This window comes from Lucilia sericata, unplaced genomic scaffold (assembly GCF_015586225.1).
Source record: "Lucilia sericata isolate MDLA Ls3-8-SP2 unplaced genomic scaffold, ASM1558622v1 Contig000161F_arrow, whole genome shotgun sequence".
NCBI classification, from domain to species: Eukaryota; Metazoa; Arthropoda; class Insecta; order Diptera; family Calliphoridae; genus Lucilia; species Lucilia sericata.
This window is the reverse complement of record NW_023994191.1, coordinates 495,332-522,204: the sequence shown is the minus strand read 5'-3', so window position 1 is coordinate 522,204 and position 26,873 is coordinate 495,332. Positions and strand designations below refer to the sequence as shown.

The 26,873-nt window shown below is 30.7% G+C and overlaps 2 protein-coding genes across 4 annotated transcripts; one reads left to right on the top strand and one right to left on the bottom strand.

Moving 5' to 3' along the window:
- Positions 1 to 75: 75 nt before the first annotated feature.
- Positions 76 to 2,630, top strand: LOC119601416 (probable G-protein coupled receptor Mth-like 3). 2 transcript variants are annotated; one of them, XM_037952342.1, is made up of 7 exons: positions 76 to 656; positions 836 to 1,046; positions 1,169 to 1,354; positions 1,415 to 1,645; positions 1,755 to 1,896; positions 1,975 to 2,124; positions 2,186 to 2,630. In XM_037952342.1, the coding sequence occupies exons 1-7, from the start codon at positions 159 to 161 to the stop codon at positions 2,241 to 2,243; spliced, it is 1,476 nt and encodes a 491-aa protein (XP_037808270.1). In that variant the 5' UTR covers positions 76 to 158; the 3' UTR covers positions 2,244 to 2,630. The 2 variants fall into 2 exon arrangements, with proteins under 2 accessions (XP_037808270.1, XP_037808272.1); XM_037952344.1 differs by having other exon boundaries at positions 96 to 656; positions 836 to 983; positions 2,186 to 2,629.
- Positions 2,631 to 4,637: 2,007 nt separating this feature from the next.
- On the bottom strand, positions 4,638 to 24,963 carry LOC119601393 (vinculin). Of its 2 annotated transcripts, none has more exons than XM_037952312.1 (7): positions 24,934 to 24,963; positions 13,422 to 13,576; positions 6,277 to 8,346; positions 6,097 to 6,214; positions 5,906 to 6,036; positions 5,450 to 5,848; positions 4,638 to 5,387 (listed from the first exon to the last, which is right to left on the bottom strand). In XM_037952312.1, the coding sequence occupies exons 2-7, from the start codon at positions 13,476 to 13,478 to the stop codon at positions 5,283 to 5,285; spliced, it is 2,880 nt and encodes a 959-aa protein (XP_037808240.1). In that variant the 5' UTR covers positions 13,479 to 13,576; positions 24,934 to 24,963; the 3' UTR covers positions 4,638 to 5,282. The 2 variants fall into 2 exon arrangements, with proteins under 2 accessions (XP_037808240.1, XP_037808242.1); XM_037952314.1 differs by lacking the exon at positions 24,934 to 24,963 and adding an exon at positions 14,088 to 14,276.
- Positions 24,964 to 26,873: the final 1,910 nt, after the last annotated feature.

Genomic DNA, 26,873 nt, shown 5'->3' with positions numbered 1-26,873 from the left:
GTATGATTACTTTTCGCGATAACTGTAAGTAACTGCAGCTTGGTAAATTCAAATGGAACTAGCCATTGTGAAAATAGTCACAAGAAATTATTCTATTAATTAATAACGTATCGCTATATAGCAATTAACAAATAAATTTATTAAAACATCAATTTTTAATGGATTTTGAAATATATTTCTTACTCTTGACATGGCATCTGTATTACCGAATTTCTTTAGTATCAACATTAAACATTGACAAAGAACCCAAATGTGCTTATGAGAATACGGTGAATTTAACAAATCATCATAAATATCAAAATGGTTCTTTTTTGTATCAGGGAAAAATAATACCACCTGAGATTTTAGCTCTCTATGATTATGCTGTATTATGGGGAACGAAAAAATCGGTGCCGTTGCATGTGAGAGGTTGCATTTGTGATAAATATCCTTGTATTAGATTGTGTTGTGAAAAGGATGAATATTTCGATGAAATTACAAAAAAGTGTGAAAAACTTAGGAATGATATTTTAATGATTTGGCAATTACGAATAGAAGGACTTGTTGGCAAATTTAAAGTGTCGGATATTCTGAATGAATTTATTATTGAAATTGGTTTACCCTGTTTGGAATCAATGACACTAAATCTTATTGCAGATACCACGACATTGTCTCAAGTAAGTTAAGGATAAAAATAAATCGAAAATGAAGGAAATTTTGCAAGAGTGTAATTTAAAATGAATCACAATAGTTAAGATTGAAATACTCTACTTGTATGAGTGAATTTTATTGAGTTTATGATTTAGATATAAAACCTGGACTCCAAGAAAATGATTTAATTTTTAACCTTTTCCAGACAGGATTGTTGCAAACGCCTTATAAACGATACGAAAGTTCTGAATTTTGTTATTCGCCGCATTCATCGGATAATTCCATTTATACATTAAAACCATTTACTTGCCTCTTAAACGCTGATAACCTCGAAAAGAATAAATTCAGCAAAGGTACGTTCACACTGATGAAATTTCTAACTACATCAAAAAATTTGAAAATTATCGAGGTAAAAGGTAAAGTTATATTCCTTTACAAATGTCACGTAAGGTCAAGTTCATATTTGCAAAATAATTTTAAAATATATTTCCAGTAAAATAAAATGACATCAAATTTTGTGAATCTAATTTAATTTCAGGCTTTATATCTATTTTATTTTTAATTCCCACCACATTGTTATATCATTTTTTAAAAGAATTAAGAGAAAATCTGAGTGGTAAACTATATTTCTATTATCTTTTCGCGATAACCATGAGTAATGTCATATTTGCTCTTCTTAATTCAATGTATTTTCTATGGAATGGTATATGGATTATTATAATGGGTGAGATCTTTTTATATTTTCTAAAACTTTTTTTATAAATACGATTGTTTTTCTATTAAGGTTTTACAGGTTTAGTTCTTCATATAATTGCCATTTCATGGCTAAGTATATTCTCTTATGATATTTGGAGAAATTGCAAATCTAAAATGATGTCTAAGCTGTTTACTATATACTGCTTGTGCGTCGGCTTGAATGTTTTTCTGGCATCTAGTTTGATAATTTTTAAAAAATTGTCTAAAAGTTATCCTTTGGAAAGTGAAGAAATGTTTGAAGAAGTATTATGGTGGAATAGTAAGTATTTTTTAGATTGTCTTTTGATCCCGTAACTTGGTACATAATTACATTTTTAAGATATGCTTTTAATAAAGAATTTCTAATCAATTCCCTTTTGCTATTACAGATCAAAGATGGTCTTCACTTCAAATTATCATTCCATCTATTTTAATTTTATTTTTCAATTGTATAAAGTTGTTCCACATAATGGTAGTTATAACAAAGAGGAGAGACAGTGGGACACATAATAAACTGATTTTCAAAAAGAAGCAAGTATTAAACCTCTGTATTGAAGTTTAGATTATGTTATGTTTAGATTTCACTGTTTTATATCTTTATTTTTATAGTGCCATTATTTTCTTGCGTTTATTCATAATACTGGTTATTCCTTGGTCCTTAAAAATCTTGAAATTTTCAATTGCTGAGGCCGTTCAAGGAACAATGATCTTTTTATCGTCTGTTTTCAGAAGAAAGATTTGGATATTATTGGAACAAAAGTAAGGACTAAAACTTTTATGTTTGTTTTAATAGTTACAAAACAGTTTTGATTGTTTTCAGTATTAAAAAGAGTCGACTACCGGAGGAGAATGTTATCAATACGGAAACTATAGAATAATATTAGTATTTAGTGCGAAATATTCAAAAAATAATGTTTCTATTTATCATGAATGCTGTAGGTAATTAAAAAAAAAGTATGCAATAATATGGACCATAATGACGCATTTCTTAATGGACCAATAGACGTACATAACTAAAAATAAAACTCTTCTAGGGTGTGTGACCAATATTTCTATGCACTGATTTTAATATCCTCCACAGTGCAGAGCTGTGCGGGGTATGAAGACGAGAAACCCACTAGAAAGTTTTTGCAAACGTTCAGCAAAAGTTGATGCATCTATCCGCAGAAGTTTATCTTTAATCTCTGATGAACCGTGGAGTGATTAATTGAAATTTTCTATTAAAAATAATAATTTTCGATAAAAATGGTAATAAATAAACTGAGAGAATAGATGGAAGTCCGGGTTAGTTAGTTAGATATTTAGTTAGCTAATTAGTTAGTTAGTTCGATAGATATATATATAGATAGATGGATAGATAGATAGATAGATAGATAGATAGATAGATAGATAGATAGATAGATAGATAGATAGATAGATAGATAGATAGATAGATAGATAGATGGATAGATAGATAGATAGATAGATAGATAGATAGATAGATAGATAGATAGATAGATAGATAGATAGATAGATAGATAGATAGATAGATAGATAGATAGATAGATAGATAGATAGATAGATAGATAGATAGATAGATAGATAGATAGATAGATAGATAGATAGATAGATAGATAGATAGATAGATAGATAGATAGATAGATAGATAGATAGATAGATAGTTATTTCGTCAGATAGAAAATTGTACATACAAACCATAAATCTGAATTAACAAAAAACTGGTTTCGAAAATACAGATATTTTATTTGAAAAGCTCTGCACAATGATTAACGGAGATGTCAAGGCTGAAAAAATCTGTTGTAATTTTGATAAGTGAGATGAAACCCGATCATGTAAATTTTGGCATGTCTTAACTACATAGATGGTCTTTAAAACTATGCGTAAAACCCAGAATACAAATGCAACCATAATCTCATTTGGAATCTAGTGAATTGGCTCCTGAGGAAAATAATGTACTAGATAAAATGAAGTGTAGGAAAGACAAAAAACTTTTCTAGTTGTTGAACCAAAATGAATGATTCAAGTCACTATGATGAGAGGAATCCGTTTTAATTGGACACAACCCGTTTTTTACAACTTCAATTATAAAATGACTGAAATCATAGTGTTCCAAATAATTTCTGGGCTGTAGGTACAAAAATAGAGTTTACAGTAGTTGCCGCAGTTAGCTATGCGTTCTTACACAGCAACTTTTATATTTTTGATTCCATTTGGAAGAGAGAAGAATATAGAAACATCATTCTTTTTTATTCTCCCTCCTGCAATATCAAAAAGTGGCACAAGAAAAGTTACTTTGTGTGAACCGTGTCTTTCTCATACAGTAGGAACAAAATTTGTTTCCAAGCCACATTATGGAAAATCTACTTCCATTTCAACTTGGAATACTACAAAATAATAATGCCTTTCACTTTATATGCAATCCGATCAAATAAAGATTTCGTGTTGAATTTTAGGCAGCATAAGAAAGATTATTTTTATCGAAGAATATTTCGAGGGAAAATCCTGAATATTTCTTCAAAGCTTTTGTGGAGGAGATGACCACTTAGGGCCAATTTTTAGGTGAAAGATTAGCGATTAAATTAAAATTAATCCTTGAAAGATGTTTTTGATTACTCAATTAGTTAATTTTGTTTGCAAGTTTAAGCGCCCAACGGAGGTGGTTTAAACTTAAGCACGAAATGCAAAAGTGTAAACAGCTGATGCAAAAAAAAAAATTAATACCATTTTTATAAATATAAGCATTAAAATGTTCTATTTATTGATTAGTATAAATTATGGACACTTCAAAATACATTTTTTTGTTTTTAATTTAAGTTTTCATTAATTTTCATATTAAATTTACAATTTTCTTCCTCTTTTTTATAAAATATGCATTGTTTTGATAACAAACCGTGACGTTTTCTGTTGTTTTGTATGGCAACACTGCGAAGTTTAATCTTGTACTCAAAAACATCAAAGGGGATTAACATAAGATTAAATTTATTTTAAGATTAACTAATCTGATTATTACTTGGCATTTGATTGCCATCTCAAAACCCCGCTCTTAGTTGCAAAGCCTAGTAAGAAACATTTTGTACGCAAAGAAAAACGTAGCACATTTAAAACAATCTGCTTGTTGTGGGAATCTACAAATTAAATTTTAATAATTTCTGAAGGAGAAAAGTCGATTCATGTTCTTAACAACAAAACATATAAACATTTTACTTGCGCAAGTAAAATTGCCAAGTCTAATCTAAGGCTAAAGATTGAAGAACAAAAAGTTTTTTAATTTTTTTAAAGAATTTTTATTTTTCAATACCTTACAAATAATTCACTTAAAAAGTTTTAAACAAAATAATTTATTTTTATGATTAGTAATACATTTAAAAAAATTGCAATTATATGTTTAAAATCGAACAAAAAATATAAAATAATATAAATTTTGAAATAATTTTGGCAACCATTTTGTTTTACTATAGAGCTTGGTAAATATTGGAAATATTTATTAAATGCTGAACATTTTTAATTTTTGTGTAAACTGTAGTTAAAAATAACTTTATTATATTGCACACAAACTTTCGGGATTTAAGGATAGTTCATCAAGGGTGGAAAGAAAAAGTTTTCTTTTGACATCGAGTAAACAGTCATTAAACAAACGTTACGATTTTTTAAGTATAAAAGGGAAAGGAGCAGCAAATTCGTTGTAGATAATTAAAAACTTAATAAAAGGAAAACAATTACATCAAAAATATTGAATAAATATTTTGATAATGAGCACAAATAAAGTAATTAAGAGTAATAATAAATATCATTAATTAATTCACAATCATTGTTAATATTAAAGGCACTAAAGTTAGGAGTTTTTGTTTAAGTAAAAAATATAAAATTAACATAATATATAGATGTAGATGTAGCAACCATTTGTTCTGTTAATTCTTTTAGTATTGATACCAAGGTTGACGACGAACCCATTGCAAACGATTGGTATGATCTGATCGGATCTTAATGCTAGCACCTTCAGCAGCACGCACAGTTTCTTTAACCTAAAATAATAGGAAAAAATGTTAAAAACTAGAGTACTTTTATTATTGTTAAAAGTACTTACACTTTGCATAAGATTTTGGGCATTGCCTACCAACATTTCGGTGGCTTCACGATCTTCATCGGAACCTTGAGCACCCAACATGGTGGCTTTAACGGTGGATAGAATTTTCAATTGTGTACCAATCGTTGGTATACGTTCGCAAACTTGCAACAGATTGGTACGAATACGACGATCGGTACATTGACGAGCTAATTCCTTGGCCAAACGTGTAACATCTTCGGAGGCTTCGGCAATTTTCTTGGCGGTGGCAATCAATTCACGTTTGCTACCACGAGAATCGGATTGCACCAAATCAGAGAGGCGGGCCATTAAAATAGCCATACGTTTAGCGGCAGCAATGATTTCGTTATCTTTGGAAGACCATTGACGCACTTCTTGATGTAGGCCACGGGCAGCAATCTAATCAAGAACAAAAGTTATTTCTAGACTATTTTTTAACAATCGTAACAAACTTACCAAAATAGGTTGATTAGCATGAGGCATAGTACGGAATACTCCCTCATCTTCGTCATCTGTTTCTGGTGGAGGTGGTCTTTGGGGAGCCAAACCTTCACGGGGTAGAGGGGGCCTAGGGGGAGCACGTTCAACTAAAACAAAAAGTCAAAGTTAAATTTAAATATTTAAAGAATTTCCGAAAATCATCTCACCATTTTGATTGGACAAGTGCATGGCACTGAATTCTGGAATTGGTGGTGGAGGCATATCGGGCAATGGTGGTGCTGGTGGAGCCATAGCAGTTCTTACATCACGCACATCTCCCAAAAGCTATGAAAATAGTAACAATTAAATAATAATCCAATAATACACCTCTCTAGATTACTACTTACTCTTTGGAATGAATTTTTCCAGGCTTGAGCTGCCGCTGGATCATTGATATTGGTGGCAACCCGCTTAGCATCTCCCACCATGGCAGGCAATGAACTTTCCAAACGATTTGTGGCAGCATTAAGTTTGGCCGTAAATATTGGATCTTCCGAGTTATCAGCTTCCTGTTTGGCCACCAACAAAACACGATTGATTAAACGCGCAATATTTGAAGTATTGTCAACCATTTTTTGAGGTTGTTTGGCATGAATGGCATCTTCACAAAGTTTGGCATACATTTGCATGTGTTCTTCGGAGGTTTTAATAAAATCGGCAGGATCGGTGGCTTGGTCGCACAAAGTACGCATGCGCAAAACTGTATCGGCATATTGTTGTTTCAAATTTTGCAAATGCTCATCGGCAGCTTTGCTGGTCGGGTAGTTCATGCGTATGCGTCCCGCATTGATAAGTTGCGGTGTCATTGAGTCCACCTGCGATGCTGAAGAGAGTAAGACTTCGGCAATTTTCTTATTGCCACAAGCACCGCCAGCAGCCACCATACGTGAAGTTTTAGAGGCACGATCACTAAATGCCTGCAAATTATTAGATTTCTGGTTGAAATTCTGTTCCCGTCCAGGGGTACCTTCGGGCAACATTACAGCATCAGTGAACTGTTTCAAGGGCGTACTAACATCCATAAAATCTTGTACAATGCGATTAACTAAAGCATTTTGTACCGCAGCTTTGAGTTCATGCAGTTTTTGGGTCAATTTCTTGGCAGCTTCTTTGGCTACTGGAGTGTTTCCCGCAGCCTGACGCTTTAAACGCTCTACTTCGTCGCACAATTGCATAATTTCGGCCTTTTGATGACCAGGACAACCTTCAGCTACCTTACGTCCTTCTTCGACAATTAAATTGACCGCACGTTCACCTAAACCACCATCATTTACTTCAGGATTCTGCAACCATTTAACGGCCTGCTCCAAACGACCCTGGATAGTGTGGGCAGTTTGTTGTACTCCAGCCTTGTCTACACCCACAACGGCATTTTGTATTTGCGACTGCAAATCACCCAATTTCTCGCGTATACTGCGTGCTAAAGATTCGGCTTGGGGTGATGTGCCCTTACCTTCCTGGCGCAATTCACATAAGCTATTGGCCATGGCGGTAATTTCATCGGCTAAACGGCGTATGGGATAAGAATCTTGAGGCAAGCAACGCTCTGATATCTCATTGGCATTTTCGATAATTTGGCGCAAAGCTTTCTCACCCACGCCACCGCGCAAAGCATAAGGATTGTTAAGCCAATCATTGGCCAGTTCGGCTTTGGTATTAACAGCATTATTAAGCTTTTTCAATACCGTCAAATTATCCAATTCACTAGTATCTTCATCGTAAGTGGTCAGCTGAAGAACACGTATAATTTCTTGAATTTCATCACTCATGCGCGAAGCCAAGTAGTTGCGATTCTCGGCGGCCTCTTCTACGCCCTTACCCTGTTGCTCCACTATATGAATGTACACTTTCATACTGCAGATAAGAATGGGTGCCAATATCTTAACCTGTTCTAAACAGCGCACCAATATTTCGCTATGCACCTGATGGGTTAATTCCTTTTCACGTGCTCCCACCTCGCGAGAAACTTTACTCAAACAGGGAGACAAATCTTTTAGGAATTGTACTAAATCTTCCATGGTATTGATAACTTCCGCCACCGCCAGATAGTCCAATACTCTTTTGCATTCTTGTATGATTTTGCGAACTTCCGATTCGTCAAAGCAGAGCAAAAGCGAAGAGGTGCCTTGCAGTATACCGCGGCTTCCTTCAATTAGCTTTTTGCGAGCAGTTCCTGAATATGGATCGGCACGCAACATATCTGAAGCTTCTTCAAGCAACTGCGAGGCAGTCTCAACGCGTTGCAATGCTGATGGCATATCTTGGCGGAGTATCTTATCATCCGAGCTGTTAATGGTTTCCCGTCCAACCTTAACAAGATTGGTAACAGCAGCGGAGACAACTTGTACCGGACGGCTGAGATCAGGCATGGCGTTGCCATCTTCGGCTTCTTCGTGAAGAATAACTAAGCGAGATACCTGGTTTAGAAAGTTAATAAAAGGAATTAATTTAGAAAATTAGAAAAATTAAGGAGATTAGCGAATAGATTAGTAAGATCAACCGCTGATGTCTTACACTACATTTTGGTTTTTTTGTCAGTTTTCTTTCTTATGGATTAAAATTGTTTATTCTATACTAAATATGTATGTATCAATGTATGTATATCTAATAATTTGTAAAAATGGGTTTTGTCTGTTTTGTTTTTCTTCTCATGTAAACAAAATAATGCTACACTTACAGATCTAAATTATTTTTTTTTGGCATTTAATCAAAATCATAAATTTTTATAAACAACAGCAGTTCACCGTTGAAAAATAATACAACATGAGACAAATTTAGGAAAAACATTCGAAATGTCTAAAAAACTTAAACGGCTTTCAGTACGATGATCTTAAGAATTCAAATTCAATATTAGAATGTGGGTGTAGTACCGAAGAAATCTGTACAGATGTTTTTTGTTTATAAATACAGCGGGATTAGTTGTTGGAAAGCTGAAAATTGGACGTTGGAAAAGGTATTACTCATGCCATTTATGATAGATGTTATTTTTAAACTTATGTGCGAAATTCAATTTTGACATTAGTTACGCTTAAATTGAAAATAAACTGAAAACAACTTGAAAGAAAAAAATGTTATTTTAATAAATAACAACAAAAGAATATAAAAAATAAAATTTATTATAACATGTATTCCGAATCTAAAGTAAACTTATTTTAAATTTTATATAGATTTGATAAATTTTATTTCAAAATATTTAAGATTCCTTTAAAAATTCTTTATGAATATTGATTGTGTTCTCAAAGTTGTGCTATTTTGAAAATCCTTGCTATTATTTTCATCAACCTGGTTTTAATTGGACTCTTCTAAACTATGTAAGGATTACTCTAAACCATAATCTGATACTGAAATTATTAGATAATATAACAACAATCACTAGGAGTTTGCGATTATTACACTAGTTTCCCATGATTTATGTCAAATATTTATCAGCTGTCATATTCGGGAGGGAATGTTGCACTTTAACCTTCAGTATGTATATGCTAATGATCAGGGTTATTAATTCCAGTAGTGTTATGATTAGAAAAATAATAGTTGTCGTTAGAAGAAGAAGCCAACAATATAAAAGACTTCTGTGGGATGCGACACAATCTAAGTCTATATTGACGCTTCAATAATTGACGTTGAAACATTTTCTTTAATGATCTTGGTCTGCCTTATATTTCCTAATATCTGCACCGTTTTCAATCATAAATTTTGGCCATCGATATACATAGCTGGGGGTAAAACCAAAGAATTGAATTTCGGAACTTCGAATTTTAATTTCTACGTCGACTTGATATATTGAAACCAAGTCTCTCTATTTCAATGTGATAAGATCGAAATGGATGTTCAGTTGTATTCACTTAAAGACACGACTAAGAAGATATTTATCCTCAAATAGACGAAATTGTCTCGCTAAAGCCCCCTTCACACGAGCACACAGATAATATGATCTGTCAAAATTTTGTGTAGAAGAGAACGGATGGGATCGTCTAAACGCAATATGTAATGAAACCATCACACATTGAGAGCAAATACGATGGATGGAAAATTTGACAGTCGTATGGCTCTCTTCATTTTTTGAAATGATTCAAAAAACAAGCAAGTCGCATTAGATCAGGGATGTATTTTTATGTAAACACATACAAAAAAAGTGAAACAGCTGTTTCCATCTTACTTTGTTATTGTTTTATACCAATCGTGTAAACACGAAAAATATAAATCAAACGACTTTTATTCTCTTTTTTTTGTCATACGGATGGAATTTCATTTTACTTTTTCATTAGACTTGTCGTACGTAAAGTGTGATTGACTGAAGGGCCCTTAAAGTTTATGGACGTGGCATCGAACATTATTGTCAAATGGGAGACACAAGAAACTGAACATCTAGGCCACTATTCAGATTATCCAATATGCTCTGGTCCTAACATTCGCAGAAAAATTAACGACTTATACATTTTTCCGTAAGCCACAAACGATTTCGTTGATGCATTACCAAACGGAACGTAGAAACTAATTGAGATTTAAGACAGACGTATTGTGGACTTGCTTAAAGATGTAACACTAACAAGTCTAATCAAATTTGTTGAAAGTACCGGTATGATCCCTTGTATACCACTAGATCTCCAAATGTCTTTCCAATGTTCAAGATAAATTGCGAGCGTTTCTTGTAAACTAGTCTACACAGCTTAGAAGCATATTATAAAGAGTGAATAAAAAGTCTAAATGTCATACATAAACAAACTATGTAAATTATTACAATTTAGAAGCACTACTCACCCACCATCGAGAACTGTCAATAGTGTGTACATAAACAAAATCATCACCTATTATTCAAGGCTATAATAAAAACAATAACTGGAACATTATTCACATAATTTGTTAACGTTTTTTTTTTTTTTGTAACCAAAAATAGTCAGCTTAAAAAGTCAGTCCAAAGTTTTGCCGTTTAATTAAGTGAGCAGGTGTTGTTATTTTGGCAAGATCAATGTCGTTTTTACCTACGCTTTTGCGCGTCTCTCTCTCTTTATGACGTTATGGTTCATTCATTAACTATTAGAGAATTTTTTCCTCAAAGTTATGCTAATCATATTTGTATTATTTACTTTGATAATTTATTTTGTAGTTAAAAGTTTTTAAAAATAAAAAAAATTTATGTAGGAGTTTTACGTTTACGGTTATAGAAATTAAATGCAAAAGTGTAATATTTGTTTATAAATTTTTTGTTTTTAATTTTTTCTAAACTTAAAATGGATATATAGCCGATGTTTCCTATATACATTTGTATCCGAGTGCAGATAGTGAAAAGAGTAAGTTCTTTTTTAAAAACATTTAAAAACATCTCATATAGTATTTTTACACATGACACTTTTAACATAAATACAAGTCAAGCAAATCTATTTTTTAATCACCTTATAAAAAAAGTATCTAACTTTACAATTTCTTTTTTTAAATTCCTCAAAGAAATATTTTTTTAGTTTGAATTATGTTTTCCTCATTATTTCAATTTTAATTTAAACACCATTTATCATATGACATGTTGCATGTAAGCGGTAAAAGTTAAAAAAAAAAAAAACAACGAACAATTATACTAAATTGCCACTGTATGTCAAAATTTAATTACACAATTTAATTGTCGTAGATTACTTAAAATAAAGAGCATATTTATCATTTTTATGTGAAGTGTCTGTTTACACTGTTAGGTGGGTTGTTGAAAAAGTTTTGCACAGATTTGTAAACTAAAATGAAATATTGACTATTGTTTTTACTATGCAGTATATATGAAGACAACATTAAGTACTGGAGACTAGACTATAGTCTTCACTATAGACTAGACTATATTCTTGACTATAGATTATACTATAGTTTTGACTACAGACTAACCTATAGTCTTACTATATTATTGACTATAGACTAGACTATGGTCTTGACTAGAGACTAAACTATATTCTTGACTATAAAGACTATAGTCTTTATTATTTATTTTATTATTGACTAATAGTCTTGACTATAGACTATAGGTTAGTCTATAGTCCAGACTATAGATTAGTCTACTAATAGTCAAGACTATAGATTAGTCTATAGTACAGACTATAGCCTATAGTCAAGACTATAGTTTTGACTATATGATCTTGCCTATAGGCTAGACTAGAGTCTTGACTATAATGAAGACTATAGTTTTGACATAGGCTATAGTCTTGACTATAAACTAGACTAATGACTTGACTATATAAACTATAGACTAGACTATAGTTTTGACTATAGAGCAGACTATAGTCTTGACTATAGACTAGGCTATTGACTTGACTGTATACTAGACTATAGTCTTGATTATAGACTTGTCTATAGACTAGACTATAGTCTATTTTATAGTCTTTACTATAGACTAGACTATAGTCTTGACTATAGACTAGACTATAGTCTTGACTATAGACTAGACTATAGTCTTGACTATAGACTAGACTATAGTCTTGACTATAGACTAGACTATAGTCTTGACTATAGACTAGACTATAGTCTTGACTATAGACTAGACTAAACTATAGTCTTGACTATAAACTAGACTAATGACTTGACTATATACTAGACTAATTATAAACTTGTCTTGACAGTAGTCTTGAGTATAGTCTTGACTATAGACTTGACTATTGACTTGACTATATACTAGACTATAGTCTTGATTATTGACTTGACTATAGACTAGACTATAATCTATTTTATAGTCTTGACTATAGACTAGACTATAGTCTTGACTATAGACTAGACTATAGTCTTGACTATAGACTAGACTATAGTCTTGACTATAGACTAGACTATAGTCTTGACTATAGACTAGACTATAGTCTTGACTATAGATTAAACTATTGTCTTGACTATAAACTAAACTATAGTATTGACTATATACTAAACTATTGACTTGACTATAGACTAGACTATAGTCTATAGCTATGGTAGTCTTTGCCATAGAACATACCATAGACTTGGCTATGGACCATTCTATAGTCTTGGCTATAGACCAGTTTATATATGGTCAGTTGGAGACTATTGATTTTCCCTTAATGTGTAAATCCTATCTTCCCTGAAAGAATCGATTGGTATTAGCAGCTCTGTCTTCCTACATTGGTATTTTGAACTGAAAAGTCCTATCAAGGGCCTTTTGCCCTTTTAGTCTCAACTCAGCCGATTCTCTGTGTCTAAGAAACAATTTAACAGATTTTTTGGAAATACTGCAAAATAACTAAAATGTTCATAAGAAAGGGTTCAAAAAGTAATACGACATCTTTAAATAATCTGAAATGTTTTTTTGTGCATCCATTCTACAACTAGATTCTAGTTGTTTGTGAAAATAATTTCTAGATTATTACCCAAAACTACAGGTATTGGGTTGATCTAATGCTTTATTAATATTCATTAATTTAAACAAAATAATACATATTTATTTATAAATATACCACCGCCATTAAAAAAAGAAAACAAATAATGAATGAAAACTAAAACAAGAAAAAAAACTTACCTGTTGAGCTACAGGATCTAAAATGCTTTCAATTGTTTTTGTATGAAACACTGGCATTTTTCCAAATAAAAATTTCTTAATTTAAAAATAAAATATAGTTGTGTGTATTTTCTGTAGTTTTTCTTTTGCTTCCAATTAAAAAATAAATAATTTTGCTAAAAAATACCAAAAAAAAAAAAAAAACGAAATTTATTAAAAATTATGATAAATGGTTGTTGTTGTTGTTGGTTTAAAGGTTGAAGATATTGTTGTTATTGTTGCAGCAGCACGACAATTATTTAAATTTGTTTGTTTTTTGTTTATTTGTCATACAATTTTAATAATTTAAACACATTTAAAAATTTTGTTTTTATTTTCTTCAATACAAAAATTATGTCAGCTGTTTTTGTTAGAATAAACAAATTTATTTTTGTATATATTTAAGCATTTTTTATTGTTGTTTTGTTATTTTCTTTAATGTTATTTGATTTTTATAGCTCAAGTATTGTTGTTTTTGAAATTTTTATTTTGAATACAACATTTTTATTAATAGATTGATTTCATCAATTGATTTTATTTTCCAATAATTATTTCAAATGCAATTTATTGTTTTTTTCTCTCACTTTTTTAATTGTTTGTTTATTAGTTATAAGTTTTTTTATAAGGTTATTGTTTAAATTTTTTTACCAGCTATAAATTATTATTGTTCTATTTAAATATTTATTAATACAGGCGAGAATAATAAAGTATTGAACCCAGTTTACACAATTTCATGGCTCAATGAACACCTTTTTGCTTTTTTTTATGTATTAGTTTTTAATTTATTTATTGTTTTTTATTAATAAAGAAAATGAAGAGTAGAATGTCTTAAATATTTGTTATATTTTTCATAAATATTGTTTAAATATTTCTCTTTATATGTATATCGTATGGAAACTTGTTTGACAATCTTATAATTGTGTTGTGCTCTTTCTTTAACAATTTATAAATAAGTACCTAAATATAGTACGTTATACTGTCTGCCTAAAGTCTAAGTACTAAGTACATTATTTCGTTCCCACAACGAGTCATTGCAATAAATTGATGATGAATCAACAATATTTTTTATTATGAAATGAACAACAACTAAATATATAAACAAAGTAAATGAATACTGTATTCATATGAGCATTAGGGTGGCATCAAAATATACTAACTGGAAATGAACGAAAAATTTACTGAGCTTTTAATCAAATGCAGCTAAAGTATTACCCTGTGTTGGAAATTGGAAATATATATTGAATTTCGATTATCTTATCTGGGTAGCGCCAATAGGCTAGAAGGGAGCAAAAAGGGAAACCTGATATTTCGAAAATACTGTTTAGTATACTATATATTAGCAAAATAAGTATTCATTCATATTCCAGACTATATTTATAAGTCCTTAGTTCAACCAAAACTCACGGGCTTTAAAAAGGCAAGATGCTTCTATAATCTGATGAATTTCTTTGCACAAAAAGTGTATTATAAAACCAGCAAGTAGGGCCATTAGCTCTACGTCAACCAAGGCTCTGGAAATGCTACTGGATACTTCCCCAGTTGAAACAAATATAAAGTATAAGCCTTCATATCTTTAACGAATTGTCCAATTGCTCATGGATCATGTCTTCTATGTATACTGTACACATTGGAAGGCTATACACAAACAACGGCTAGGCCCGATCACATACCAGATACATAATTTGTCGTTATCTTTAAGGTACTAATCCCTGACAGAATAACGAGCACGCTGATACTCTTATCCAATCCTTAACCGGGTGTTCAACTATAGGCTAAGGAATAATATGGATAAGCTGTGAGATATGACTATCAGGAAAAAGGTATTTCGCGCTACATCACAGGATCGAATTTTGTCCCATTTACTCTGGGAATATGTAAGGGAGCCCTAACCAAAGTAAGGGAAAATAATACTTCTAAGGATATACAATTAGACCACAAAAATAAGGGAATGTGTAATCGGATTAGTGCAATAACGGATTATGGAAACTGGATTGGAATAATTATAGGCCAAATGAAGTAATTAATTCAATATTAGTTGACAAAGTTACATCTAAGATCATATTGGGCTATAAGAGAGCCTAAACCAAAGTCTCTACTTAGAGTTAAACTCTCCAGGCCACTCGGGAATATTCGATAACGAAAAGGCGAATGTATGTACTTGCTATAAAGGGAAGATAGTTAGAGGATGTTAAACAGACGAGTGGAAAATCAAATGCAACAAGGGCTGCATACCAGAGCATCCTATACGGCCACTTGAAATAACGAAACGGTGGGTAGTACCACAAAATATCAAGAAAAGAGAACGAGAAGGCTTTTCAGAATGAGCAAGTCCAAGGTTAGTATTATGGTATGTATTTTGAGTGGATGCACAATATTACGGGCACAACTATACAATATTGGACGAACAGGTTTCGACTTTCTTTCTTATAACTAGGCTTTCATTGAAATTAGATACAAATATCTTGGAAGCGATATAATTCCAAATATAACATCCCTCAGGAACAGTGATTGAAAAATTGAAAAGATACTACGTAAACGAAACGGAGTTTCGGAGCAGAGCATTATAAAGGAAGAGATAGGACACACAGAGCACACTGTCGGTAGCGGCCTAGAGATACTTATTCAGATTTGGTGTGAAATACGTTTTCCTTTAGATATAACCTAAGTTTTAACTAAAATTATCAGAAATTAAAGAACTAAAGAATACTTTTCGAAAGGTTTGAGCTGCGCTAAATCAAACTCTGAATTGAAAAATATCGACCTTATTTCAGGCGTTTAAGTAGCGCGAAGACATCTTCGACTTTTTAATAACGGCTTAACTTTCTTCTTCTACGATATATCTTACTCTTTACATTTCGAAATTTTTTTAACCTGAAATTCCCGATATGAAAATTTTAAAACCATTTAGAAAGACCTCCCCTAATCTATAGTTATTCATTCGTAAAGCATAAAAATAAATTTTGAAAATAAGCGACTAGTGGTTAGCAATGTAGACAAACAAATGCAGGATCTGACAGTCAGACAGTAAAACAACAACATCATATAAGACGCCACTACGAATTACTCATTTCATACGAATTAAATTCATAAGAATCATTAGATTGGAACAGAAGTGTTTGGTATTGAATTTAACGATCCCGAATGATTACAATTATTTTCTTCATCATTTCATTTGGATAAAAAAGCTATTATAAAGAATAACAAAATCATTTAACAAATCAACGTCAAATTTTCATCAGGAATATTTATTTATACAGATTTATTTCCTTTTTTAATTAACACCAAGATTTTATAACGAATTCCATTTAAAAATATTTATATTTCCTTTAAGTTCTCTTAAATAATTCCAAACAGTAGAGGGAATAAAAACAATTGTGAATTGTAGGCACGCAAAAAAAAATTATATCATTTAAATTTATTTGCCACAATCAATAGAAGCCGATATTAAATAACTTCTATCAAAGCGTTGGATTAAATACGACAGTATTATTCATGAATCGTGTATAAATAATTAACTAATTAAAATTCATAGTTGTACAATTGCATCCAAGCGAGTTGGGCTATAAGTTTGCTAAGCTAAGTTTTTTTTAGTAATTAAGTAAAGTTCATTAAGTCTTTAATACCTTTCTGGAGTTTTACTTATAATATAAAGGAGTTATTTATGCTTTTCTATCTAAATGAAGGAGCTGTCTGATTCATGCTAAACATTGTAACTGGCAAATCCATTAATAAATTACTATCAGAAACAAATGATTCATCATCGTTGTTTGTTTGCCTGAGATTGCATGTGAAGAAAGAATTTCATTAAGAAAGTGTTGTTCCTTACATTTTAAACTCAGAGTTGGCAAATAATGTCTTTATTACAACAGTTTATGGTTGGCTATTATTCTGGGGTTATGTGGTTTTCGCCATTTGGTTAAGAGTAACAACTATATACCCGCTATGCATATACATACGCTGATGTATCGGTGTCTTGCCTCGAGTATCTTGGTAAGACATCGTACTGCCTTAAATTGTATTCCATCGACGTATTCTTAGTAAACACACAGACACAAACATTGACAAACGGATCCAGACAAATGTTGAGCATAAAGAGAGGAATGTGAAAATCACTTTCTATCTATCTATCTATCTATCTATCGAGCTATCTATCTATCTATCTATCTATCTATCTATCTATCTATCTATCTATCTATCTATCTATCTATCTATCTATCTATCTATCTCTATCTATCTATCTATCTATCTATCTATCTATCTATCTATCTATCTATCTATCTATCTATCTATCTATCTATCTATCTATCTATCTATCTATCTATCTATCTATCTATCTATCTATCTATCTATCTATCTATCTATCTATCTATCATCTATCATCTATCTATCTATCTATCTATCTCTCTATCTATCTATCTATCTATCTATCTATCTATCTATCTATCTATCTATCTATCTATCTATCTAACTATATCTATCTATCTATCTATCTATCTATCTATCTATCTATCTATCTATCTATCTATCTATCTATCTATCTATCTATCTATCTATCTATCTATCTATCTATCTATCTATCTATCTATCTATCTATCTATCTATCTCTATCTATCTATCTATCTATCTATCTATCTATCTATCTATCTATCTATCTATCTATCTATCTATCTATCTATCTATCTATCTATCTATCTATCTATCTATCTATCTATCTATCTATCTATCTATCTATCTATCTATCTATCTATCTATGTACTTAAGAAAACATCTTTTTACATACTGATCGTAAAGAATGCAACTTTATGAAAATGAAATTGTTCTATCGATTATAAAAAATCACCAGATCACACTCACGCTCATAAAAAGACTCACGGTAATAACATGTAACATAATCACGTAGTAGGAAAGTTGTTTTTCTTACAACTTTTCCAGTTATATTTTTACACTAAATATTGTTATTGTTGTTCTACAATGTAGTGCCATTTAGGGGCATAACATTATAATAACACTACATTCATAAGTATGTGTATTAGGGTGGTATTATTATTCTTCTTTAAATTTCGAACTCTGAAACTGAATTTTTTAAGAAAGTTGGGGAACTAACCCAATGTTTGAAAATGTATTGTAAACTTGCCTCCATTACTCCGAAATCTATAACCAATACAAAACAAGTGGAACTGGATTGGGTCCTGGTGGGAAAAGACCTAATCGTTTTTACTACGGAGCTCTACTTGCCACCGAAATTCAGAACCCCAGGCTTAATGAATAGCATTAATTTTTACAATCTTAAAATGCAAGAATTTTAAACACAAAAAAAAATCTATATATTTTTACTATATTTCCTATATGTACATATAATCTGATCATGAAGTCCCCCTAAAAAAGGATTTATGAAGTTACTAGTTCAAATTCCTATCCAAAATTTCTAATAAAAGCATCACCTTATTGTAAACGTGTAGGATAAATGAAAATGTTAGAATTTAAAAGATTAAGTTCACATTTTTGTTTACAAACAATGAAAGAAAATAAGAGCATAAAAAACGAAACAACAACAAATAAACTTTCATAGGGTGTAAAGTACGTGAGAAGAGGAAAAAAAGTAAAACAAAACAAACCATTTATGGGAGTGGAATGACGAAATACCGATAATTTGAAAAAAGTTAAGCATATTATAAAAACAAATATCAAACAAAATATTAATATTTATTAGATTCTTAATGTTGATACTATTTTTAACTACCGATGACTGCTTGACTGTGGGAGTGGGTGCCATAGAAAAGAGTTGTTAATGTTTCTATTTTGAAAAGGGTTCAATAATGTGTGTAAACGTTTAAAACTGTGATTCAACATTTATTTGCTTTTTGAGAACATGTTTCGTGGTAAAAACGATAAACAACATTTTTATCCAAGAGCATTTGAAATAAAATAGTTTGGCAAATTACATTCATATAGAAAGTTGTACACTGGTACAAAAATATTGATCATAATGGCATATGAAGTTTTATTTTGACAGCTGTCACATAATGTGTGTTTAGTCTGAAATTAGGCTGTTTCATTGAAAATTGTACCTTACTTTTTAGTAACTGTGTATCATTCCTTATGATTCCATTCAAGTAATAGTGATTTAAAGAAATGTGCAAATATGTTCACGTTCTCATGCTTTTGTACACAATATAGAAATAAAATGGAATGTTGTTTCTTATCGCCCATTATACGTAAAACGATAAAGAAATATATTTACTCGCCTCTAGATAGAATTCCAGTTCTTATATTAGTCAATACAAACAAATATTTTGAGATAAAAAAGGAAAATAATAATAAACTTATTGTTCCCAATGGATTAAGTTTAAATGTACATAAATATGCCACTTATTACCACTTTTCATTGTACTATACTGGACTGGCTGCCTCCTACTCGTACTAAATAAATATTTATTTAATACAGAAAACAATAATAAAAGAAATAAGTAGGTACCAAAACTGTCGCTTTTAGTAGTCAACAAAATTTTAATGGATGCTGACTGCAAAATGCCATTTTCTTTACGATCAACTCTGGTGTAGTTGACAGGTTTGTTATCATATGGATGGAACGAGTCTACTTGGAATTTTTTGTTTAGTTTTAAAGTAATTGCGTACGTGTTGATTAAGTTGTCATGTCAGTTAAATAACTTGTAGTTTAAATAACTATGAACTAGATAACTTTTGGTTTTTCAGATTTTTTTCTTAAATTACACACCTTTTCAGTGATGGGTATTTGTGTTGTTTGTTTTATTAAACACTTAAAGAAATTAGTGGATTAATCAAATTCGATGAATGTTTATATGTGGCACTAAAATGGTATTTGCGAAATAATGCAACATCTCCTTTCTTCAGAGTTGGAAGGTGATTGGAAGGTTAATTTTTCTGGCATGAATCCAAAAAGGCTAGTAGCCTTTTGGATTCATGCCACCTGGATCGTGATTGTTCGTGGAGTATATCACGAATCGAGCTTTTGTAGCTTGAGAGCTGTATGCCGACAAAAGTGTCGATGTCTTCTTTTGCTACTGATTCTGCAACGTTGTGTCAGGTATCTGTTGATGACCTGGAATCCAATAAAGTTCTACTACATTTCGCCATTTCCAAAAGGGGTTATCAATTGTTGCATCATTTATTTTGTGTATGTATAATCTAATACAATTGTTATCCCGTTTAAAAGCTGATAGTTCAGTCTACAGAACTCTACATTTTCAGGAAGTTTAAAGAAACTTGTGTGTACTATATAAGAACCGCCATCCTTTGCTTAAGAGCCTTCAGTCTCGGATATATTGCATTGAATCAACATGGAGAAACCTTTATCAAATGATGGTTGGGGGTAGGGGAACTTGGTAGTAGTCAATGTTGTTATATTATAGAATGGTCCGCCTGAGTCATAAGTCACATGCCACTGATCTTAAGTGTAATCACTAAGTTGTGAAAACTTCTTTGTCCATTAGATCAATGGGCAACCAATTCATAATGAAAAAATAGCATTAAATGGAGAGGTACATAAGGTAATAATAACCATCAGGGCATCAGATTAGTGCAACATACGGTAGTAGGGCCTTTATTACAATGACAAAGAACCATTTGCCTTTCTTAGGATCAATACTCCAATATTTCCTTATTGATCTCCTAGGGTTGCAGACGACTTTACATGTTGTGATGCGGATAAGATCGATACTTCTTTTTAGAGTTTAACAAGAGTAGACCTTTTTGTCTCAAGACCTTCGGATTAGTATATGAAGTCTATTCTTGCGAACGAATTTAGGTGTATTATGTGGACCATCCGCAAAAGAAGATATAAACGGATTTAAGCTATTTACAGCCCTTAAACATATCTTTATTAATGAAAATACTGGTATCAACTGGATTATATGAAAACTGCACAACATTTCCCATTTCTGGGGAATAATAACTATGGAAAGAACTAGAAATTCTAGAGTTTCATGTCCACTCTTGTTAGAGTATCTAATATGTATGAAAATAGTAGAGAATAACAAGAACAAAGCTCCATAAATACTGCCACAAAACTATTTACTTATATAGAATCTTAAGCCCTGAATAAAGCTATGGTTTTATTTTTCATAACGCAGCTTGATTGGCATCTCAATACTGCGACTTAACCACTGACCTTGGTCGTTTTTTTCTAAATCAATGCAATGTTTGTGGTTAAAATGTCATAAAGTTGTATTTAACAAATGTTAAAATTAAAGCAAACAATAGTTTATAGATTTAATTTCATTGTCATAAAATAATTTACAATAAAAAAGCTACAAATTAATACGATATACATATAAATATATTAAAAGGGTGGTGGATTAAACGAAATTGTTCTAAACGTTTAAAAAATTCAATAAAAATTTTGTAAACAAGATCAACTATTGTGAATGAACTGGAACATTCATATCATAACTTGTCTATTTTTTTAAATATTCAAAATAAGCACGTAATTCATAAATTTAAATTTTTTGTTTTTGTTATAATTTATGCCGTTTTATAAACAATGACATATTATTTAACAATCAAAATTCATAACAAGAGTTTAAATTGAGTAATTAATGAGGCTATTTTTGTTTAATTAATGAATAATAAATCTGTTTAGCTATTACCCATGGGCCATGGTTTGGGCAAGTTTAAAAATAATGTTAAATGATAAACATAAATTTACTTGAATTATTTTTGCCCTGAAATTTGTTTAATAAAAACATCATTGATATATTGTTGAGCAAAAATTTAATTATGAATTTTTGTTTTCCACACTTTAAATTGCCGGAAATTCTTCGACGAATGTGGGTATGAAGAACAATTTTAAATATATAGTTGAAGCAAAATTATTCCATGAATTATGATTCACAATGTTAATTTTCTCGGAGAATTATAACAAAAGAAAATATGTATAATAAAGGGTAGTCAGTTGGTTGACTTAAAATAACTGCAGGGAGGTGAGTGAGTAAGTAAGTAGTTAAAAGTATTGTATTATCAATTTGGAACCTATACTATATTTCTTCCTATACTTTGTTGTGGCCATGTTCGTCTTCAACTGAATAGCGTCTCATTACCAGGTCACGACTTTGGTAGAAATTTGGCCAAATCAAGAATGCTTTAGATTCATATTTATGCTTTTGGGGTTTGACAACTTTTCCTTAATAAAACTTTTACAAGATCAATAAGGAGATCAAATACAATTAGCCTAAAAGCAGCTATTATTGAAGGCCCTATCTCACAACAACTATTTACACCGATCTAAGGTCATTTCTATACGATAGAAATCTAAATAAACATTCCAATTGATGTGTGGGTGCCATACAAATGAAGTGAATTTCCATAATATTGACTAGAAATTTTAAAGCTTATGCAGATGTTAAATTATAGCTATAATTAAATTTCACATACATACATATTTTGTTTTTATTTTTTTATAGATCGGAAAAAATTTCAACAACAATAATAAAATATCTGGAAATTAATGTAATACAAGTGTATTAGGAGAAGCTTTAGAAATGCCAACGAAAAAAAAAACAATAAAAACCACTACACAACAGAATTTACAACAAACTGACTTGCAATGTAACAATAATTAATAATTTTACATGTTTGATACTACGTCCTCCCCCCCTCGCCTTACTTAGCTCATAGCAGAGAAATACTCTTACTTTATGAAAATTTTTGCAGGAATGGGAATGTTAATATGCTTGTATTATTGTAATTATAGTTTAAAATTGTCTTAGTTTTGAAAAATCTTGGAGCAAATTTGAAATCAGCTGTCGTGACCATAGAATTGTAGAATATTTTAAATAGGTTCGGATATAAGCTAAGGGCAGATCGTGTCAAAATAATAAATCAATGACTGACGACTCGTGTTTTCATTCTCTAATACTTTTCACGGTCATATCAATGGCATAAATTTCATCCTGGAAAGCAGGCATTGAGCTGGTAAAACTAAAGGCAGAAAATTTGCGAGAATATCGTCCATTTGTCGATCATGATCTGATCTGAGTTTCCTCGACAAAATGACGTCTAAGTTGGAAGAAGAATTGATTGCAGTTGATAAATCCCTTTGTTCCGAAGGGTAGTGTTCACAGATAAGTTAGTTTTCTCTTTGCTTCCTGCGAGATATTTTCTTACTAAACGCGACACTCTGAAACAATTAACAGATATGCATTTGATATCATAGACTCTTGTGAAGTTATCGACTAAAACTTGATTAAGTTTTAATTATGTTTAAAAACCACTGTTTAAGTAAATCGTTTCAGTTCGTTGCATTTCGTATCTAGTTCAAAATGATTTATCAACCATATTTAGTGAACGAAAAAACAAATCAGAACAAATTTTAAGAAAAATTCCATTCACCATCTCTGCTTAACTCACTTATAAATTACTCGCCCAATGAATAATACCAAAAAAGAGAAATGAAAAACGCAAAATTGAGAGCGTTTGCCGCTAAATAGGAGATCATGATAATAATAATGGTCATCATCATTACGATGTTTGTGAGTCATCTGCTATTTCTTGTTTAAAAAAACATTTAGAACTTTAAGATACATACATATGTATGTATATTATACATATTTATGTATAAACTATTTACACAAAATCATACATATCGTTCGTTTGCTTTAAAAAGGTCATAATTCAAAAATTTTAGAATTTGAATAAAAAGTAAATAAAAACCCTAGTTGAGTTTTTTTTATACTTTACTCTATACTCAATTCTTTTGAAAAGTCTAAAAAACAACTTGCCACAGATTATACGTTTTTAAAATACTGTTATTTAATTAGGCAATATGTTGCTTAAGCTCAGCTGGTACGTGTAGTACCAGCTGTTATCGATAATTTTTGTAAAAATTTTTTGAAGAAACTAAAAATTTAATTTTTTGTTGAGTTATGACCCTTTTGCAGCACATAAGCGATATGTATGTAAATACTCACATATACACCAAAAAAAAACCCAAACACATTTGCAAGCCAGGCGAGTTTAGCCCCCCTCTTTGGCAAGATCAAATTTTGACATACATAAAAAACGCTTTTTCCTCCCGTTTATTTCAATTTTCGTATTTTTTTATTTGGGGCATTTAGATATAGACACAATTTTTGCTTGATTTCTTTTCACTTTGTTAATTTAAATTTCGTAGTTTTTTTTAATTTATAAATTTTAAAGTTTCTTTTAATTAAATTTAATTATATTAAAATAAATTTTTTACTTATTTTGCTTTTATTTTCTTATTTATTTAAACTTTTTGTTGACTTTCTTTTCGGAAAAAGATTTATTTATTTGTTTGTTAAATTATTGTATAATTTTATTATTATTTTTTGCTTTTGTTAATAATTAAATTCACTGCAACAACAACAATAACCGTATATGATGATGTGTATGAATATAAAATAAAAGAAATTTTGTTAATTTTTTTTATATATATTTTTTGTTTGTTCACTAGACGACGTTTAGTAACAGAACAAGAAATGAAAACACAACTTACTCGACCGAGAGTTCTTCACCAACTAACTAATGAGTGTGTTAAAATGTCTTGTGTTTTGCGCCCTGTTCTTCACTGTGGGGGAGCAGTATTGTTTTTATATTTGCTTCTTGTTATCTTTGTCTCTTACCGCATTTCTCTTTCTCTTCTATTTCTAAATGTTGAATTTACTCACAATTATTGCCAATAATAACAACAATAATATAACGATCAATGTGTGTTTTTCTCTTAAATGCGATGGCAACGGTTTAATGTGATTTACACAAATTTTTTTTGATGGTATTAGTACTGCTGGTTTGAAGCAAATCAAAACACATTTGATTTTCACTACCTGCGCGGCAAAAATTAAAATATTATTTGTTTATTTTCAAAAACAAACAACTGCAGTTTGCTTAAATTTTCTTTCAATTTACATTCGAAAAATTTTTATTTACAAAATTCAAAAGCATCTGCTTGCAAATATGTAAATCCCGGTTTACGAATGCTACCTATTTAATACTGTTTCAAATCATTCTTTCTTGTAAAATCATGAATGTTTAATACAACCAGTGTTGCCATATATTTTTTGAAGAAAACTTTTTATTTTTATGAAAAAAACTTTTTTTCAACAAAAAAAAACTTTTTTTGTACTAAAATTACAAAATACCAAAGAAAAATTAGTGAAGAAATGAGCAAATTGAGGAATTTTAAATAGCTTAATGATAATTGGTACAGAACTTTTCTTTAACATCAGTAGCAAGGAATTGCTGGATATTGTGGTCTTAGACACCATAAATTTACACTTGAAATGTCATGATGAATCTATGTAGATGATGTGTACTACAAGAGGAAACCTCTGAACTTTTGTAACTACCCGTCATTGGGAACTCGAAACACGAAGATTTTGTCTTACCCAGATGATATCTTCAAACAAAGTATAACAAGTAGTCCGACTCTTTGACAGCAGTACCTAACTCTAAGCATGTGTTAGTGAAAAAGTACCTAACTCTAAATATGTGTTGGTAACGAAAATGTATATGTGTTGGTGCATTCTGAACACACAGAGTTTTATAAAAAATTACAATTTTAAATTTGTTTGAATTTTCAATACCAAAAATTGAAACTCTGTTTGTAAAATAAAATTCAACAATAACAAAAATTAAATGTCAATAATTAAAAAAAAATATTTTTTTCCAGTTCAAGCTAATTAAACAAAATTCTTAATAAAAAGTGCTTGAAAACTATTTAAAAAAATGCAGTTTTTTTGTGGATAAGTGCAATTTCGCGTACGATGCCTAAAAGTGGCCAAAAAAGTAAGGTGAACATTTGAGTACTTTGACAAGTTTAATTTTCTCACAAGAGAGCCGTATTCACACGGCACTCGTACATGTGAGAGAGTAATTTCCCATATGTGAGAGTCGGACTACTTGTTATACTTTGTCTTCAAACACTCACCGATTAATCCATTTATCTTCATGCGCGAATTTGGCCTAGTATGGTGAACCAATGGGCTGCACAAAATCTCTACAATATGGTCGAAGTGCATTGTGTCCTTAACGTCTATTCCAAGGGATTAAGGTCATCAACACCTGTCAATTTTTTTCAGTTTTTAGGAATATCTCGAATATTAATGGTATAAAATATTATTTTGTTAATGGTAAACATTGTTTTTTTATTTTAAACTTATTTATTGATTAAATAAAATAAAAACTGAAAAACTGTATAAATTTTCAAAAAACTTTTTTTATTGGAATAAAACTTGAAAACTTTTTTGAATCTCAAAAAACTTGCAAAAAAAGGGAAAACTTGACATATGGTAACACTGAATACAACAGCTCAGCACACTGTACTTCAGGGAATATGTTATATAAAGTTAAAAGAAATAGTTGTGGAATTTCTTCGAACGAGTAAAGTATACATATAACTGTCAATCAAGCTGCCAGATCACAGCAGCTTAATACAGA